At 39.1% G+C, this 19,426-nt stretch overlaps 1 protein-coding gene across 4 annotated transcripts in view; it reads right to left on the reverse strand.

The window, feature by feature from the left end:
- Nucleotides 1-19,426, reverse strand: part of C5h8orf34 (similar to human chromosome 8 open reading frame 34) — a 529,514-nt gene that overhangs the window by 141,292 nt on the left and 368,796 nt on the right. For all 4 annotated transcript variants that reach the window (NM_001109259.2, XM_087550403.1, XM_087550402.1 and 1 more), the window contains 1 exon segment: nt 9,622-9,707. In NM_001109259.2, the coding sequence (NP_001102729.2) occupies nt 9,622-9,707 (86 nt within the window).

Below are 19,426 nucleotides of genomic sequence, written 5' to 3' on the forward strand. Positions count from 1 at the left end.
GGAAGCCCTGGGTCCGGGCTAAGACTGAACCCCCAGTGAACTAGACTATGGGGGGAGGGCAGCAATGGGAGGGTTGGGAGGGGAACACCCATAAGGAAGGGGAGGGGGGAGGGGATTTTGCCCGGAAACCGGGAAAGGGAATAACACTTGAAATGTATATAAGAAATACTCCAGTTAATAAAAAAAAAAAAAATCCAAAAAAAAAAAAAAAAAAAGAAATAATGAAAACACCAATAGTGGAAGGGAATGCAAAAAAACATGTTCAAGACCTGAAAGTGGAAGTAGAATCATTAAATTTAATCAATGGAAATACACACACACACACACACACACACACACACACACACAGAAAGCTCTAGAGCAAAAATCAATAAACCATAAACCACATCCAAAAGTAGAAGAGGATGAGGAATAACCAAACTCAGGACTGAAATAGAAACAAACAACAGTACAAAGAATCAATAGAACAAAGAGTTGATTCTTTTAGAAAAATCAATAAAATTGACAAAGCCTTATGTAAATTTACTGAAAGACAGAAAGAGAATATCTAAATCAATAAAATTAGAAATGAAAAGGGGAACATAACAACGGACACCAAGGATGTCTAGAGAACCATACGGATATCCTTTAATAACCTGCCCTTCACCAAACTGGAAAATCTGTAAGAATGGAAATTTTCTTGATATATACCATTTACCAAGGTTAAATCAAGATCAGATAAACAACAAAAACAGAATTATAACCCTGGTGTAATAAAAATAATCATTAGAAGTTTCACAACAACAACAAAAAAGAACCCAGGCACAGATAATTTTAGTCTAGAATTCTACCAAACTTTGAAAAAGAGTTAATGCCAATATTCTTATAATTATTCCACAAAATACAAACAGAAATAAGATTTCTCAATTCATTTTTACTAACAGTTACTCTGATATTCAAATCACATAATGACACACAAAGAAAACATTTACAGACCAATTTTCCTTATGAACATAGATACAAAATTTTGTAATAAACTACTTATAAACCAAACTCAAAAGCAATTTTAAAAATTCATTAACCATGATCAAGTAGTCTTGATCCAAGGTTAATGAACCAAGGGTGTTTCAACATGCATAAATTCACCATATAGAAGAAATTACAAGATAAAAACCACGCGATCATCTCATTAGATGCAGAAAAGGCCTTTGACAAAATCTAACACCTATTCAGGATAAATGTCCTGGAGAGATTAGGGATACAAGGGACATACCTGAACATAATAAATGCAGGGCAATCTTATCTAGATCAATAAGACAAATGAAGAGATCAAGGACATGTAAAGGGGGAAGGGGAAGTGAAAGTATCTTTGCTTGCAGATGACATGACAGTTGACTTGAAAAATTCCACCAGGAAACCCCTATACCTGATAAACACTTTCAGCATAGTAGCTGGATACAAAATTAACTCACAAAACCAGTAATATATATATAGAAGGAAATCGCAGAAACAACATCTTTTATCATAACCCCAACTAATATAAAATATATTGGGGTAGCTGTACCCAATCAAGTGAAACACTTCAAGCCTTTGAAGAAAAAATTAAAGAGTATATCAGATGATGGAAGGATCTTCCATGCTCATGGATCAGTAGGATTAATATACAAAAATGGCCATCCTACCTCTGCAATATCCTAAGTTCCAATACAAAATTCACAGTCTTGAAAAGATAATTTTCAGCTTCATACAAAAACACAAAAATTCTAAGATAGTTAGAATAATCCCAAATAATGAAGAACTGCTTGATATATTACATCTCTGATTTCAAGTTGTACTATAAAGATATAGTAATAAAAGCAGTGTGGTATTGGCATAAAAACAGACATGGTGATCGGTAGAGTCAGATTGAAAACCTCTTTATAAGTCCAGTCAACTGATTTTTAATAAAGAAGCCAGAAATATACAGTGGAAAAAGATAACATCTTCAACAAATGGAGTTGGTCATACCGGATGGCTGCATGCAGGAGAATCCAAATAGACCCATAATTATCACCCCCCACAAAACTCAACTTCAGATGGATCTAGACCTTAATATAAAACCAGATACACTGTAGCTGATAGAAGAAAAAACATGGACATTCACAGGCAACTGGATGGAACCAGAATCTTGAGTGAAGATAGAAAAATCATCCTGAGTGAAGTACCCAGACTCAGAAGGACAAATGTATGTGGGTGGATGCGTCAATGATAACCAAGCTACAATCCACAGAACCACAGAAGTTAGGATAGAGTAAGGAATTCAAGGCTACAAATAGTTCTGATTAGCAAAGGAAACCATAAAGGATAATTCGGATGGATAAGAGAGCTGAAATAAGAGAAACAAGGGGGAGGGAAGAAGAGAGGGCATTGATAAAAGGAGTACAGGAAGAAAGAGCTGACATTAAGGGCCATTTGAGGGATAGTACAGAAACATAAAACAATAACCTCCTAAAATATATACACATGTGAGCCAATCTAAATGAAACTGTCAAGTAATGGAGGAGACAGAGACACAACTGGCCATTTCTTGTCCTCAAATGAAACTTCCAGTGCTGGGTTTGGGTTAAACCTAGTTGAGTTGTTAGGCTATGTGGCCCCATGGGAATCCCTAAGCATTCCAAGCTACTGCCAGACCTTCATGTTGCTCTCCACAAACCGACAGCAATGCCCCATGGCTGAAGACAACACCAGCACAACGCCTGGAAAACGGAGAAGTTGAGCTGGTGCCTACATAACACCTTCATCTCTATGTCTTAGTGTCTTTGGTACAGTAAGGTACTCTACATGCTACTAAAAGAGAAGAGTTACCTTTTTCAGCCTCCAAATCTTTCATCTACAGTGCCATTCTGCCTGCAAAATATGCTAGGGCAATGGTAGTATACAACTATTGGGAGCAACCAATCAATATCTGATCTGACTTATGGCTGACTCCATAGAATGGATCCAAGACCCAACACTACTTTGGTTACCAAGAACCTGTGACTAGAAAACCCAGGGCCCTAAGGTAAAACCAAATACTACCCACTTGTCTAAAATAACCAAACCAAAACAAACAAGCAAACCACAGGAGCGATAAAAAGTTCTAATGCTATTTTGCTACAATCATAGACCATCATGAAAGAAACTTCCTCCTGCAGCAGATGGAACAAATACAGAGACTCACAGCAGACATAATGCAGAGACTGAGAGACCTTGGAACACCCAGTCCTAAATGTGATCTCTTCATTAAAGTCTTTCCTTCAGAGTTCATAGAATCCTGAGTAGAAGGGATGGCAGATGCAAGGAGAGCAAGGCCCTCTACAACTCATAGGCATAACTCATGCTGAGGCAGCAGGCAAAGGGACTGGCTGTGTCTACACCAGGCCTTCTGCAATTATATCATGGCTTCAATTTACTGTGTTTATGGGATTCTTACATGTTAGAATGAATGTATGTGTCTCTGGTTCTTGTGCTTTCTCTTGGGCTCTTCTCCTTCTGTTGGTTTGTCTTGTCTAACTCAGATGTGATAGTTTTACCTTTTTATATTATTTATATTTTATCTCTTAGAAACCTGTTCTTTTTAAATGAGAGACAGAAAGGGGGTGGTTCCAGATGGGAAGGGATATGAGAAGGAACTAGGGGGAGCAGAGAAAGGGGAAATTATAAAACCATAATCAGAATATATTATGTGAGGAAATAATATAATTTCAATAAAAGAGGAAACAATTTATAAATAAAATTAAGTTACCATCCATCAAACTGTGCAAATACCATGTGATTTTATAACTTATTGTGTACTTTTTTATGAGTTGAGATTCTTGAATAAGACATTTACTTAATATTAAAATTTTATTTTCAACAGTTAGAGCAATTTATAGGGATATGCATAAATATAAGACCAAAACCAAAAGTTTCTATGGCTTTCCTGACTATCTAAAGTTAGAAGTATGATGTATATTCTCCATTTCCTCTCAGGAAATATGTGACAGTAGGTAGATGTCTTTCTGCTTGATTTAATTTATGCTAATTCATTCATTCATCCATTTATGCATATTCATTTATTCAATAAACACAATTCCATAGTCTATGTGGTTTCAAAGTGTGTTAAAAAATGATTTTCTATTACTGTTTCATGAAATTCACTTTAATATGTATATAGGATTAATTATTTAAGAAAAAATAAAGATTTACAAGGTGGCAATATTAGTCACTTTTAGTTTATGTTCTGCTAGGTGCTTGTTTTGAGTATTCTGTGATTATGGCTGTCATACCTGGTAAAGTCTATGAGATCATAGTCCTAGAGTCTAGCAGAGCACTTCTGTGATGTGCTTCTCAGAGCAGTTTTGATGTCTTACCTTAATTGAAATTACAAGAGTAAATAGAGCCAGCCAAAGAAGCTTTAACTGTGATGGGACATCAATCTAAGATGTTGAGCAAAGAGACATCATAAAAATAAAAATTCAGTGTCTCATGCTTGAAGGGACAAACTTTTTAATGTTCATGAAGTACATTTCTTTTCTTTTCTATTATTGGATATTTTCTTTACATTTCAAATGTTATGCCCTTTCCCGATTTCTGCTCCAGAAACCCCCTATACCATCCGCTTCCTCCTGCTATTATGAGGGCGCTCCCCCACCCACCCATCCAGTCCCTCCCACCTCCCTGCCCTGGCAATCCCTTACACTGGGGCATTGAGTCATCACAGGACCTAGGGCCTCTCCTCCCATTGATGCCCTACAAGGCCGTCCTCTGCTACATATGCGGCTGGAGCCATGAGTTTGTCCATGTGTACTCTTTAGTTGGTGGTTTAGTCCCTGGGAACTCTGGGGGATCTGGTTGATTGGTATTGTTCTTCCTTTGGGGTTGCAAACCCCTTCAGCTCCTTCAGTCCTTTCTCTAACTCTTCCATTGGAGACCCTGTTCTCAGTCCAAAGGTTGGCTGTGAGCATCTGCCTCTTTGCTAGTGCTCACTAACAGATGTAGACATAAACCAATTGTGTTCTTTTTTTCTGCAGAGAAATTTATCTTACAAGCAAGCATATTTTCAAGAAACATACTATAGTTGTTTGATTTCTTTTAATCTCATAGGAATAATAGAAATTGTGTCTTTAAAGAAACAATACAGAAGCATGGAATAATGACGTGATTTTATTCTCTAAAATGTGTCTTCGAACTCTGGGATATCTTTAGGGTGAGCATGCTAACAGGACCTAGAAATCTCAAACACTCCGTCACAATATTTAGTTTCACTCAGCTTCCCCTTGTCATCATTTTTACCATGGCTACTTGTGTTCCAAGAACTTCTCTGCACAAAACTAGGCCTATTTATAGAGACATGTATCTTGAGCCACGTTCATTATGGGTGCCCACTTGACATGTAAACCACACTGGAGATTTTTGGATAATGCTAATGATTCTAAACTTTGGGGTCTCACGATTTGACTAACGTCATTGAAAGGAATGAACTGAAGCAGAAACTCCTGTTTTGCAGTTTCCTAATTGGGTATTATAATATTTGAGTGTGGAAAGAGCAGGGCATAAATATTTCAAGAAAAAAGCTTAAACATAATGAATATATTTTCCCAGCAGATCTAGGTAATAATAAAAAACATATGTATTGTCCAATATCACAGGATACTTAAGCCCCTACAGTTCTCAGTAAATATGTATGTGTAATTGCTAAAGAGTATAGATCTATTAGCAGATTGATTGATTAGACTATTTCTTATTGAATTCAAAGAGTTAATGGCCGAATTGTTACACAGTATCTGCGTTGTGTTACTTTTATATTGAGCATGAAAGCCTTAGGAAGCATGAACTTTTTTGAAGTGAGAACAAATTGTAAGTAATTCAGAAACAATTAGGAGTTTAGAAAGAGGAAGCATTGCTGTGAGCTGGACATCAGAGACACAATGTGACCTCAGGGCAGATGCTCCAAGTACTGCAGGTAAAGGAGGCTGCCACCATTAAGGGAAAAGTGACCTGTGCAGAGGAAATCGTGCAATATACACAAGATGAAATGGTCGAGCTAAATCCACAAGCTAAATAAGAGTTGACAGCTAGCTAGCATGAGCCTCCATGTTGCCAGTCATCCAAGACCTTGCTTTTTCAGTGTCAGGGATCAAGAACTCTCTTGAGAATGTTCGTGCCTTGGTGTTATAACAGATCTGAACAAATGTAAAATATCATGCTCTCTTTGTAGGTCACCATTGGTATTGGTTTTTATTCCTGTAATCATTTTATTTTTAAATATTATTAGGTGATAGTCAACACATGAAATTGTATGTACATATAAAATTCTAAATAAAGTACATAAAACTGTGTTGTACGGATAAGATATATAGTAAATTTAAGTTATAAGGTACAAAAACTAAATACACCGAGCCTGAGCCCTACCTTAAAAGTCAGAGAATTCTCAGCAGCCTCCACTTTGCTGTGGGTTCCTTCTTTATCAGATCTCTAAGCCTCCTCATATCCTGAAGAGCAGTGTTCTGAGTCTATCCTTCCTTTCCTGTAGTATAGTTTCTTCACTTAGGCACATTTTTCCTACTGAACACTCTCTAGAAATGTCCTCACTTGAAACTTTGTGTAAATGACATCCTCTGACTTGTTTGTCCAGTCAACACTTATGGTCTTAAAGCCAGATCATTGGGGAGCTCTAGGCACTCACAGTGGCAACAGTGAGCCAGCCGGCCATTTAGAGTTGATTGAAGTCCGCTCAGTGGCTGGGCCATTTAGAGTTGATTGAAATCCACTCAGTGGCTGGCTTATATTACATCAGAGGAACCATCCATTCTGCACAACATTTTTGCTAACCATTTACCAGCAGGCTGCTGACTTTATCCATCCCGTGTGTACAGTTGAAATGCACTCGAGAGTCCCTACAGTGTAACAACTCCACAGCCCATTGGTTTCATCACCCGCAAACATCCTGACAAGGCTTCTTGGCATTCCCTGATACATAAAGCTGGATTTTCTAAGATGCCTAACTAGACAGTCAGCTTTGGGGCTTTCTATCATATAAATGCTCAAATCTTAATATAGCAGAAACCTTTTCTCAAATTGTTTAGACACCACTAAGTAAATCCCTTCTTTACTAGTTTTTTTCAGCCTTGTTAATTAATATCAAACAATTATAAAACAATGTTTCATTATAGTCTCCATTTGATTTTTCCTGGATTCTAAGGTAATGAGGTATATTCCATATGTTTACTTGTCATTTGTATCTCCTCTTCTGTGACAAGCCTGTTCATTCTGTTGATTATTTCTCAATGGATCCACTGACATAATTAGATTATAGGTGATCATATTTGAATGCCCATCTTTGAGCAGTGAAAACTATACTGCAAACATATTTCCTCATTTTGTGGCTTTTTCCTTGGCATTTTTGGTAGTTTTTAAATTTTCCTAAACAAGCAGCTCTATTTGCATGAATGTGGCATGTGGATTGCGCGTGGAGTATGTGAGCAGGTTCATGCACTGTGTGGACGTTTATAAAGGCCAGAGTCCCCCTCTGCTATTTCCCACCTTATTTTTATTTCAGACTGGGTTTCAGGCTGACTCTCAAGCTCAGTGATTAGCTTGGCTGGCTGGCCAATGAATCCCTAGGATTTTCCTGTGTCTCCTTCACCAGCATAGGTGATCCACAGATGGATTTACAGGCCTGTGCTACCGTGTCATATGTGTATAGCAAGGATCTGAGCACTGCCTCATCCATGTGCGACAAGCGTTTTCCTTGCTGAGCAATCCCCTCAGCTCCATAGTTCTTCACTTTCTATAGTTTGTTTTCACCTTTAACTTTTAACCTCATTTTAAATTTTAAGTTAATTAAAGTGATAAATTATAACAATAGAAACTGTACATATCAGTAGGGCACCTTGGGGTATTTTGTTTTAATACACATAAGATTTTATATAAAATTAAAAATATTTACAAGCATTTGTTATTTCATTAGTTTGTGGTAAAATTTGTCAAACACCCTTGCCCTAGCTTTTGGGAAGGATAGTACATTATTGTTATACTGCTTCTCTAATGGTTATTAACTTTTCTGTCTGCTTTAAGATGTTCTCCATTCAGACATAAGGGCAATATCTTCCTAATGTGGTTGCTGTGATGATCCTGATCCCATGTGCTGTGACCTGCTAGAACACTATAGAACAATAGGACTGGAACCTAGATGAAATTGAAGTAGCATTACAACTGCCACTTCTTTGCCAAGTATTTTGAAGTACTCTAGCTTTAACTTCATATAAGTCATGGAGTTTGTGCTGCCTCATAGAGAAATGGGTATGCACTAAAAACTTTAATTTAGAAAAGATAATAAAGTAGGCAGCTGTGGTGCTGGGTGTCACAGTTTTGTCAACCTCAAACGAAGCTAGACATAGCTGGTTAGTTTGGGTCAACTTGATGCAGACTAGAATCATCTAGGAGGAGGAAATCTCAGCTGAGCAATTGTTTCCATCAGATTTTTCTGAGCGGGTGTCTGTAGAACATGATTACTGCTTCATGTGAGAGGAGGGCTCAGCACAGCTTTGGAGAGACTACTCCCGGACACACGGTACTAGGCAAGCTGAACAAGCTATGTGAGAAAAATCCAGTAAGAGACATCCTTCCAGGATCTCTGCTTCAGTACCTACCTCTGGGTTTCTGTCTTGGCTTTCCTGCATGCGGGACTGTGACTTAAATATAAGCTGAAATACCACACCCTCACACCAGGTAGTTTTGGTCAGTGACTTATTATGAGAGTGTGTATGAAAGTAGGACACCTAAGCATAGGGAATCTAAACTAAGAAATGGCCTCCATCATTTCAGCCTGTATGCATCTCTGTGGAATATGTTCTAGATTAGTAATTGATATATAGGTGGGCCCAGCCCACTGTAGGTGATACCGTGGCTAGTCAGGTGGGCCTGGATTATATCAGAGATGCAGCTGTGCAAGCCAGGGGAGCAAGCAAGCCAGCAGCATTCCTTACTCCCTGGACTCTGCTTCAGTGCCTTCCTCCAGGTTCATGCCTTAAGCTCCTGGCTTGGCTTCTCTAGATAACAGACCGTATCCTGCAAACTGAATTACGTTCTCTCTCACCACATTGCTTTTGGTCATGGTATTTTATCACGGCAACATAAAAGCACACCAGGACACAATACAGCAGGGGAAAGGAAGCATAGATGAGACTCTCAGGAAGAAAATGAAGTCCATCTTAGAGAGAGAAACAATATGTACAGTCTCAACACCACCTCAACACATGGCTGAGAGAGAAGTATGATATTTCCAACAAGACATCACTGTTTTCCTCCAAGCAGACTAACTGGATCAATGGCAAGAGAATGGGAATAAAGACATACCCTTTGTCAAGGAACTCATAATGACCTCTGCTTTCTAAAGAGCCACAGTGGAGAATCAATTTCTAAAAAGTTAGAATTAGTAGCATGACTTTGACAGTAGCCGACATATAGTTCCCTGTTCAGAATCTCCCCTTCCTGATTCCTTGGCCCTTCCAAGCTCGGGTAGGTGGGATGAGCTTGTGACTGGACATTGCAGGCATTTGGTTCACGGAAGTTACTTTCGAAAATCACTAAGAGTAACTAAAACTTCAATCAACAAATACTTTTAAATTTAAAACTTACCCAGTGAGTCTGGGATTATCTCATCTGGAGAAGGAAATACTTGTAATGTGTCTTCTGTCCTTTCCATCATGTTGTCCCCTTGAAGCCTAAATAATTAAAAATCATTATTGGAAATTGTAACGGTGCTAAATGGTGGGTTTTAACATATATGCCAGACTTCTAGAATATGAAATCAAATGTGCTTCTTCAACTTAAGCATAAGCATTTGTGCTTATCTTAATTAGCATAAACAATATCTTATCTTAATCTCATGTTGTTGCTTTTTTTAGCTAAAAAGGAAAGGTCTTCTATCTGTTGTATGCAGTATGATTACTGTAGACCAGTGTTTCGGAATCTAGGGGTTACAGGTCAGATATATACATTGTGTTTCATAACTGTAGCGAGATTACAGTTATGAAGTAGCAATGAAAGTAATTTTATGTCTGGAGATTGCCACAACACGAGGAACAGCACTAAAGGTCACACCATTAGGAAGGTTGACTACTAGAGCCAAACTCACATCTTAGCCTGAGCAAAAAAAAAAAATAGTTACAGCAAATGTTTTTAACTAAGCCATGAAGTCTGGCTGAGCAGAGAGAAAATAAGTTTGATACTATGTGGTCAGCTGACTTCCAGGTCCTGGATTCATGAGACAGATATTAAAATTTCACAGAGGTTTACCACACACATTTTTGTCCAAATCAAATCAGTCTGAACAGAAAGGCTAGTGTCAGAATCTGTCAGCAGCAGGAAGGGAGGGTCCTATTGTGCACAAGTGGACCAGGGTTGACAAGGCACTAGGGAAGCCTGGAGAGTGGAAGGCTGTGTAGGTCTTATACAGTGGCATCATCTCTCAAGTGATGCATCTTCATGTCTCCACTGAAAATGATACCTCACAGTATCGAATTCAACTTTGTTTTGATAAAACGTTGTGAAACTGCCTTCAGAGAAGAAGGTGGGTATCAGCAATATGTCTCAGAATTCTGCCCTAAATAAGTTCAGCTCTGTAAATATTGAAGGAGGTTATGAAACAGTCACAAAACTGGGAGTTTCCACCAATGCCTTCACAGTTTTTGTACACTGAGCAAATGACAAATCATTCCCTAGGGAAATACTAATACATGGTTTGCATGTAAAATTAAGTTTTGTTAAAAACAAAAAGTGTAACTCGTAACTATATCGGGCTCAGTGTTAAACTTTTCAGTTTTACCGTTCCTTTTTGCGTCATGGTGGAATCACACAATAACTTGTTCTCTTTACGTTTTGTAAAATTATAAATATTTGGAAATTATGCTTGCTTTTTATAATATTGCATTCTCTGTATTTCTCTCTATGCCACAATGTGTGCTAGATTAGCCTTCTGTAAATAAAATTATGTTTTCTGAGCTGTATAAGCTGAGTAGGATGGTCATCAGGTAAAGAGATACATGTCGCCGACTGAACATCTATGATTGCTCCCTTAGACCCACAGGTAAAAAAGCAGAGAGCCGACACTCACAAGTCCTCTGACCTCCATATGCATTCCGTGGCATGGGAAAACCCACACCCACAAATTAGTAAATAATAAAAGAGAAAAGTTAAAGATTTGCCAAGGATAATTTTCTTGAAATAGTTTTTAGTCAGCTATGTATGCATTTTATACCTCAACCATTTTTACCACAGGAAACAGTACTTTAAAATAACTGATGAGCTATATTTTTCTCCAAACCTATCCTATTCCTTTCCTCTTTCCAATTAATGTAAACAAATTAGGAAAAGTATTTTGATAACCCATAATATCAAGTACTGTTTTTTGAGTTCTCTTTTCCATGACCATTCTGTCAAAATTCTTTAAGAAAGTGTAAACAAACAATGTATATATAATGTTATAATTAAATCTGTTACTAGAAATTAACAAGGGGATAGAGAGATAGCTGAGTGTTTAAGAGTGCTTACTGCTCTTGCAGAGAACCCACGTTTCCGGTCTGAGAACACACATTGTGTGGCTGGCAAATGCCCATAACTACAGATCCAGGTTGTACCCACTTCCTGCCACTCAAAAGAACCTTTCATATGTGCGTACATAATTTAGACATAAACAAAAATTTAAAAATTGACCTTTAAAATATTCACAAATGTTTAAACATACTTGTATAATGAACAGTAGATTAAAATGTAAAAAGAAGAGAAATTCTCCACAAAGATACAAAGAATGGCTCCCTGATGTGACAGCACTTGTTTGTGAGTTTGTAATCCCAGCCCAGAGGATGTGAGAGCAGTTCAACACCAGCCTGGTAAGAACTGTCTGAGGAATTGAAAAATGAACAATAAACTCCCCTTTTGTTGTTGTTTTTGTGTTTATTCCTGTTTTTCTCTCACCTCATGAATCAGCAGAGGCAAATGTTTACTTAACATTTAATAATTTGATCAGTGCTGGGCCAACTGTTGCAAGGATCAAAGGAAATCCTACTTGTCTTTGGTTTCGGAGTCCTTGGTGTAACTGAGTTGAACAGACACATAGCTATGAATACATCCCAGTGAATTGGGTGTCCTTGAAGCTGGCTCATCTTCATCCAAGCACTGCCCTCCAGATGCCCGAGAAGCTGTTTGCTGTGACTTGGCACCTTTTCCCTGGGGGCGATGTGCTCGACTGCTCTGCCAGTATTCACCGAGCTGCAAGCCACAGAGCACCACTGTTGTTGGAGGTTAGAGTTGCTGCGCAGACAAGGGTTGGGAGGGAATGTCCGGGAAATACAGTCTTTAAAAACGTACTCTGTTTTGATTTTCCTCTTTACCACACGCCTTTTCCAAGCCATTTCTATTTGCTTTCTAAAACCACTCTTTCATATTAAACAAACTTCTTTATATTTTTAACTCCTATGCTGAATGCCTCTGTTCTTCATTGTCATGCTGAATCATCCCCTACACACGCTGCCCCCCACCCTTCCTTGTCACACTGAAGCCATTCTCCCAGTGAGTGAGATAGAACTCAATGGTAGAGCATGTGCATGAAGAAGAAAAGTATTATTACTACATTACTCCTCTCCAAGGAACGGTGCCCACCCTTCAACTTCTGCTCACTTGGGACTGTGTAGATAACCCTTTCTTCTCTCTGGTAATAGAGTCTGCGTAGGTCTCCAGTTTCTTTCAATTCATGGATCCCTAGTATCTGGTATACCTGGGTATCCATTCATATGCATATGTGATAATCTCGAAGTCCCTGGACTTCCTCTGCTTCATCATCCCTAACCCAATGATAGGATTCTCACAGTCACTTGGTACCAGAAATGCCTATGTTCCTTGGAAGTACGTTGTTACTTTATGACTTTTCATAATGCCATTCCCATTAACACATTTGGAACTATTTTAATTGTATTTTCCTGTTCCTCATGTTCTTTCTTAGATATTCAGGTTTCCCAAATTGCCCTGCTTCCCTCCTCTGCAGGAATTCATGTGTCCTCAGTTCCTTCCCATGCCATCTTTCCACCAATGCCACCCAGAATCCAAGCCTGCAAGAATCTGCCACATGGTGCTTGTGTGAAACTAAGTAACAATTAACAATAATGGTGTTGTTTGTGTTATGCTATGTTAATAAAGATCCCTAGTACTGGGGAGTACAGAGGGATTGATAGCAACTTTATGCTTTTTAATTTTATTTCTTGGATATTTTATGTATTTACATTTTAAATGTTATCCCATTTTGCCCCTCTCCCATACCTTCTCCCCCTGCTTCTATGACGGTGCTCGCACTCCCCACCCCCCACTCCACCTCAACGCTCTGGCCTTGGGGAAAGGAGCCTCCACAAGAGCAAGGGCTTTTCCACCTATTGATGCTGGACAATGCCATCCTCTGCTACATATGTGGCTGGAGTCATGGATCCCTCCATGTGTACTCATTGATTGGTGGTTTAGTCCCTGGGAGCTCTGGTGGGGTCTGGTTGCTTGATATTTTTGTTCTTCCTATGGTGGTGCAAACCTCTTAAACTCCTTCAGTCTGTTCTCTAGCTCCTCCATTGGGGTCCCCTTGATCAGTCCAATGGTCAGTTGCAAGCATCCTCATCTATATTAGTAGGGCTCTCGCAGAGCCTCTCAGGAAACACCCATATCTGGCTCTTGTCAGCAAGCACTTTTTGGCATCAACAATAGTGACTGGGTTTGGTGGCAGCATTTAGGATGGATCACAGGTGGGGCAGTCTCAAGGACACATGCTCCATTATGTTAATAACAGCCTTATTTATAATAGACAGAAGCTAGAAAGAACCCAGATGTCCTTCAAGAAAGAAATGGATACAGAAAATGTGGTACATCTACACAATGGAGTATTACTCAGCTATTAAAAACTATGACTTCATGAAATTCTTAGGCAAATGGATAGAACTAGAAAATATCCTGAGTGAGGTAACCCAATCACAAAATACACACATGGTATACACTCACTGATAACAGACATTAGCCCCAAAGCCTGGAATACTTAAGAAAAAAATCACAGATAATATGAAGCCCAAGAAGGAAAACCAAAATGTGGATGCTTCATTCCTTCTTAGAAGGGAGAACAAAATACTCATGGCAGGAAATATAGGAACAATGAGTGGTTGAGGGTCTGACGGCACCTTTAAAGGGAGACGTCTTGGTTTTCTTTCTTCCATTTTTATCAAGGACTTTCCAAATATAAATACCTTCCTTCTGTACCACTCAGAAAAAAATTATTTCGTTACTAATAAAAATCTTCAATTCTGTTCCATACATGAGTTCCATAATTAGCTTCTTTATTTTTCTGTTTCCCAGCTTGCAGAGGAGGAATCTATTAACCGGGCTGGTGATGGAGGTCCACGGTCTCATGTCTTTCTTGCTCTTCAATTTGTTTTATCCACCTCTATCCCACCATTATTATTCATTCTATGCATTTGCCCTGTTGTTCCTCATAGGATAGGAGCAAGCTTACTTCTCTAGCAGCTATAGACTCTCTCCCTCTCCCTCTCCCTCTCCCTCTCCCTCTCCCTCTCCCTCTCCCTCTCCCTCTCCCTCTCCCTCTCCCTCTCCCTCTCCCTCTCCTTCTCCCTCTCCCTCGTCCTTTTCCTCCCTCCTTTCCCTCTCTGTATCTGTCTCTCTCTGTCATACATAGATATACACAGACAGAAAGACAGACAGACAGACACACACACACACACACACACACACACACACACACAAACACACACACACACACACTGACCCCACATTGTCTAACAGATGTTGCTGTTATCTTTTCTTATGTATTATACTTAGCAAAGCTCTTGAAATACTCTTATCAATACCTCCACTTTCACAGTTTCCATTCATCTTACTTTGGTTTGGTCTGTACCTCAACCACCCTGGGATGAGTGCACCCTGGGATGCACTAGGACTTCTTCATGTGCTGTGCACAGGAATATTTCAGCAGCTCAGCCTTGCCATCAGCAATTTGAGTGGTGCCTTAGGTTTTAGGGGATTCATAATAAATTACAGTGAAGAAAATGAGGAGTTTTAAGTGTTTGTGACCTCTTTCTTTGGAAAGAGGGAAAGACCATAATTTTAGGAGGTTTCTCAAAATAATGTTTGGCCCAAAAGGGCTTAAGAGCTCCCATTTGTATTGACTTCTTATCTCCTGCAAGATAAGTTACGGTTTCCTCAGAAAATTATTTGACTCCCTCCATTGGACAATCCCTACTTGTGTCTGCAAATCTATCTTCTTGGATATTCTCCTGGGGTTAAATGATCTGCAAACTCAGAGCTGCTTCACTTTCAAAGCGTTTTGTTGTGAGTCCTCTGTTGCTGTACTGTTATCTCTGGCCAAATCCCTCTGTCCTCCTTTATTCCATTGGCTTATTCCTCGGGTTTTCACCCTGGATCCTCCCCCTTTCCAAAACTTTTCTTCTGGGAGTCTTAGCATCTTTGCAAATCCTTCCCATCTCTTTGCTTCACTGTGTCTCACCTGTTTATTTAGATGTTTGTCAGCTTGGAGAAAGATCTCTGTCCCTCTAACCTATGTTAAAGGATTAAGGGTTAATTAAATTTGGTACATTATGGGTTCTGAGAAGATTTTTAAGATACTTTTTCAATGATTATTTCAGTTTGGAAGTAAAGAAATATGTGACCCAGATGGCAGGTAAGAATCTCTACAGACTCTTAGAACGACATGCCCTTGAGAAGGCCGAAATATCATCCTGCATGTGTCCCACATTGGTCAAGTGGTTCTCCACCTGGTCCACATTGATGCAGTGAATGAGTCAGGGGCTGATGTGTAATCCAGGAAACAGGAAAGCAGGACATGGGTATGCAAAGTACAAACACAAATCCAGTGATGATGGATCACTGAGCCAACCACTGTACTTAGCAGATGGCTGCTACTTAATGCCAAAGTATGCGAAGCCATGAGGAACCTAATGAGATATAACTTGAAGGCTGAAGGGGCAAAGCACTTATTCACCGATACCTAGTCAGGAGTGACTCTTGGGCAATGGCTTTTCTTAACCCATGATTTGCATGTAGACCACTATTACACTATTGCTCAGTGTTATCCCTGAGTAGTAAATACTATATAACAGGACGGAAATAAGTGAGATGTTGAATTTTGTCCCTCCACAAATCTGCTTACCACTCATTAACACACCACAACTGGAGGTGCATCAAAGGTGCAGCCCCATGACAAACACATGGGGCTAAGAAAGGCTATGAATATATTAGTTTAAAATAAATTAAAATCAGATTTAATTTCATAGTAGCCAATAAACACTGAAAAAGTGTATCCCAAATTTTGTGGGCTCCTTACTGGCACAGTCCTCACAATGAATTTAACAATAACAGATATATTGATGGGAATTATTATGCTTGTTGCAGAACCTGGTATATAAGAAACACTTGTGACATAAATTTTGTGAGAAATTACCCAGATCTTGCACAATGTAGACCCAAGGAAGTGGATTTGTCAGGAAAAGGACAGAGCTCATTGAGGACATTGGGTGTAATACTGTGGATGATGTTGGCTGGATTTCACTATTTTGCTATGGAAATCACAGAAAGAACCTCCAAGGTCTCATCGAAAAGAACCAAGAGGAGCACAGAACTAACTCCCGAGGAGGGAGTTTGAACAATGTAAGCAGTGAGGGAGTAGACCAGGCCATTTGTCCCATTTGGTCAGTTTGTCCCTTTTTAATAACCCAAAAGATTCAATGAAGTATTATATTTCTTAATATGTTTCTCAAATCCATTCTGTTGTCTTGGGAAGAAGCTCAGTGGTGGTGCTTGTTAAGCATGCACAGTACCCTGGGTTTGAAACCTAGAAAAGGACAAACAAAATCCCTAACATTTTTGTTCCAGTTGAACAAAGACATGAGCAAAGGAACGTCCAATTAAACAAGTATCATTCTTAACATTATACTAGAAGACTTAGCAAGTCTGTATAGATAAATCACTACTTTTCTGCACACATTCATTATTTTGTCTGAAAACTTTCTAGAAGAAGCAGTATTTAACTTAAGAGTAGATAGATATTCATCAAGTGCTTCTTTGTCACTGAATAATCAGTTGAATGTTTAATTGACACTTCTAATGCATGCAGGAACTCATAAGGATACACATACTGGGGAAGCTTTAAGAGTGGGCAGTACTTGAGCAGAGTATTAATAAGCCTAGGATCTGGCTACATAGAGGGAGACAGGAAGAGCAAATGATAGACAGAGATGAGGATGGGTTAAGAGGAAGAGAACAGGAGAATACCACACCAGCTGATAGCTTCAACAAGAGCAAGGATAGCAGACACTCACAGAGTGGAAAGTCCCAACAGGATGATATGCCTAATGTGATAAAGCAGTCACAATGACAGCAGCAACTATGACTGCTGAAATGCTTGAGTTCCTTTGGAATGATAATCCAGAGAAACAGGAGCAAAGCATGGATGATGGGTTGTGTGGACAGTTGATGGCACAGGCACCAGAGAGGCTGGGAAAAGTCACCACAAATCCCAACTTTGTGGAGTTTAGATTATATAAGCAGAAAGGAGGGTCAGACAAGTAAAATACACACAGCTGAGGGTTTATAAGAAATACAGTTTATATTAAAGAAAGGAAAGGTTAAGCCAATATTAAGGAGTATACAACTTCTCAGGAGGTGTTCAGAGAAGGCTGATCTCAAATGTAATATTTGAACTGAAACATGAAGTGACAGAGTATTCTAGAACCCTGGAAAAATGGTACTGCAATATACAGAAATTGCCTTTTCAAGCATCTTCAAGCAATGAGTTTAGTCAAGTGGAGGACAAAGTGAATAGGATGGTGAGTTGTCAGAGGAAGGAGGAGGAGGAGGAGGGAGAAGAAGAAGAAAGAAGAAGAAGAAGGAGGAGGAGGAGGAGGAGGAGGAGGAAGAGGGAAGGAAGGAAGGAAGAAAGAAAGAAAGAAAGGAAGAAAGAAAGAAGAAAGAGAGGGAGAGGGAGAGAGAGAGAATACTCCTGTTTCTGTGACCATAGTGAAGGAACGAGATGGATTCTGGATATGCCTTGGAGTGGTAACTGTATATCCGATACATGGAATATCAATATGGAGCTTGAAAGAAAGAAGAGACCTGCTATCAATTTTTGGGGGGGGGGGAGAAGGGCACTGAGCAGTTGAAATGATAATCTGGTCCTTGTCTGAGGTATAAAATTTAAGAGAAATCTGAGAGAAATTAAACAGAATTTAGTCTGGGACACAACAATATTAAAAGACATTTTAGGCATATATGAAGAAGTACAGAGAGACAAACACATGGAGATCGAACAACTGTATGAAGCTGTGGGGAGGTTTTCTCCTTCTAGATTACAAAATCTTTCCCTCAAAAGATTAGCAAGTGAAATACTAGTTCATGCAATTACTTTGAATAGTATGATCTTCCTCTTCCATTGAAAAACTAATGGCATCACAAAGGAATATCAATTAAATCAAGGAAATCAAATTAAGAGTTTGGGTTTTAACAATTATTTTGAACCACTTTCTTTGAAGGAGGTAGGAAACCTCTTCTCTCCATAAATAAGGCTGCTCTGGATTTGCAAAGCTGCCTTTGTGACAGTGAATTTTGGGTCACTTCTAATTCCTTCTAACTGTTAATTTACCACTGCAGAATTCTAGTATATTTCTCTGGGTTTTGTTTTCAAAGGACATCTTAAGAAATTATGTCCATTCAATCTTGATGCTTTCAAATGAATCAAAACTGCCATCAACAACAAAACAAAAACAGAAAGATAATCCCACTGAGAACCTATAAAGGTACAATTGTATTCTACATCTATGGCTGTGATCTCGCATGATTTGTGTGTGTTTACATGTTTGCTTCATTGGCATCACACGTTTCCTAAGGCCAGAGGCCAGGTCCTGTGATCTCCACACAGCATCCGAGTCTTATAGGGAAGCTTTTATTTGTGGCTCTCAAAGTACCAGGTTTCTCCTGCATTTTGATGTGCTCTTTCCTTCCCTATAAAAACAAACAAACAAACACAAAAACAAATAAACAAAACAAAACAAAAACACTCACTGCTACTCTAAGAACCATCACCATATCCCAGCAGTAATTCAGACACAACTGGAATTGCCCTGTCCCCTCCAGCTTTCCAAACCTGCTTCTTCATTGTGCTTACGGTTTTTCTTCATCTACTCCAGGTCCATCTATTTGTGACTGATCTCTTGCACTGATCTAACCCTTTTGGCACAGTCTCTCAGATCTCCTGGATAGTATTCCCAGAGCCTAGACATGCTTTACCCCAGTATCTCTGACAACAAGAAAGAAAACCCAAAAGTGCCTTCCTTCCATTCCCTTCGCTGGGGCATTAACGTCCCCCTCCTAGCATTCATCTGTGGATGCT

The sequence above is a fragment of the Rattus norvegicus genome, chromosome 5, assembly GCF_021556685.1.
Source record: "Rattus norvegicus strain SHRSP/BbbUtx chromosome 5, alternate assembly SHRSP_T2T, whole genome shotgun sequence".
NCBI classification, from domain to species: domain Eukaryota; kingdom Metazoa; phylum Chordata; class Mammalia; order Rodentia; family Muridae; genus Rattus; species Rattus norvegicus.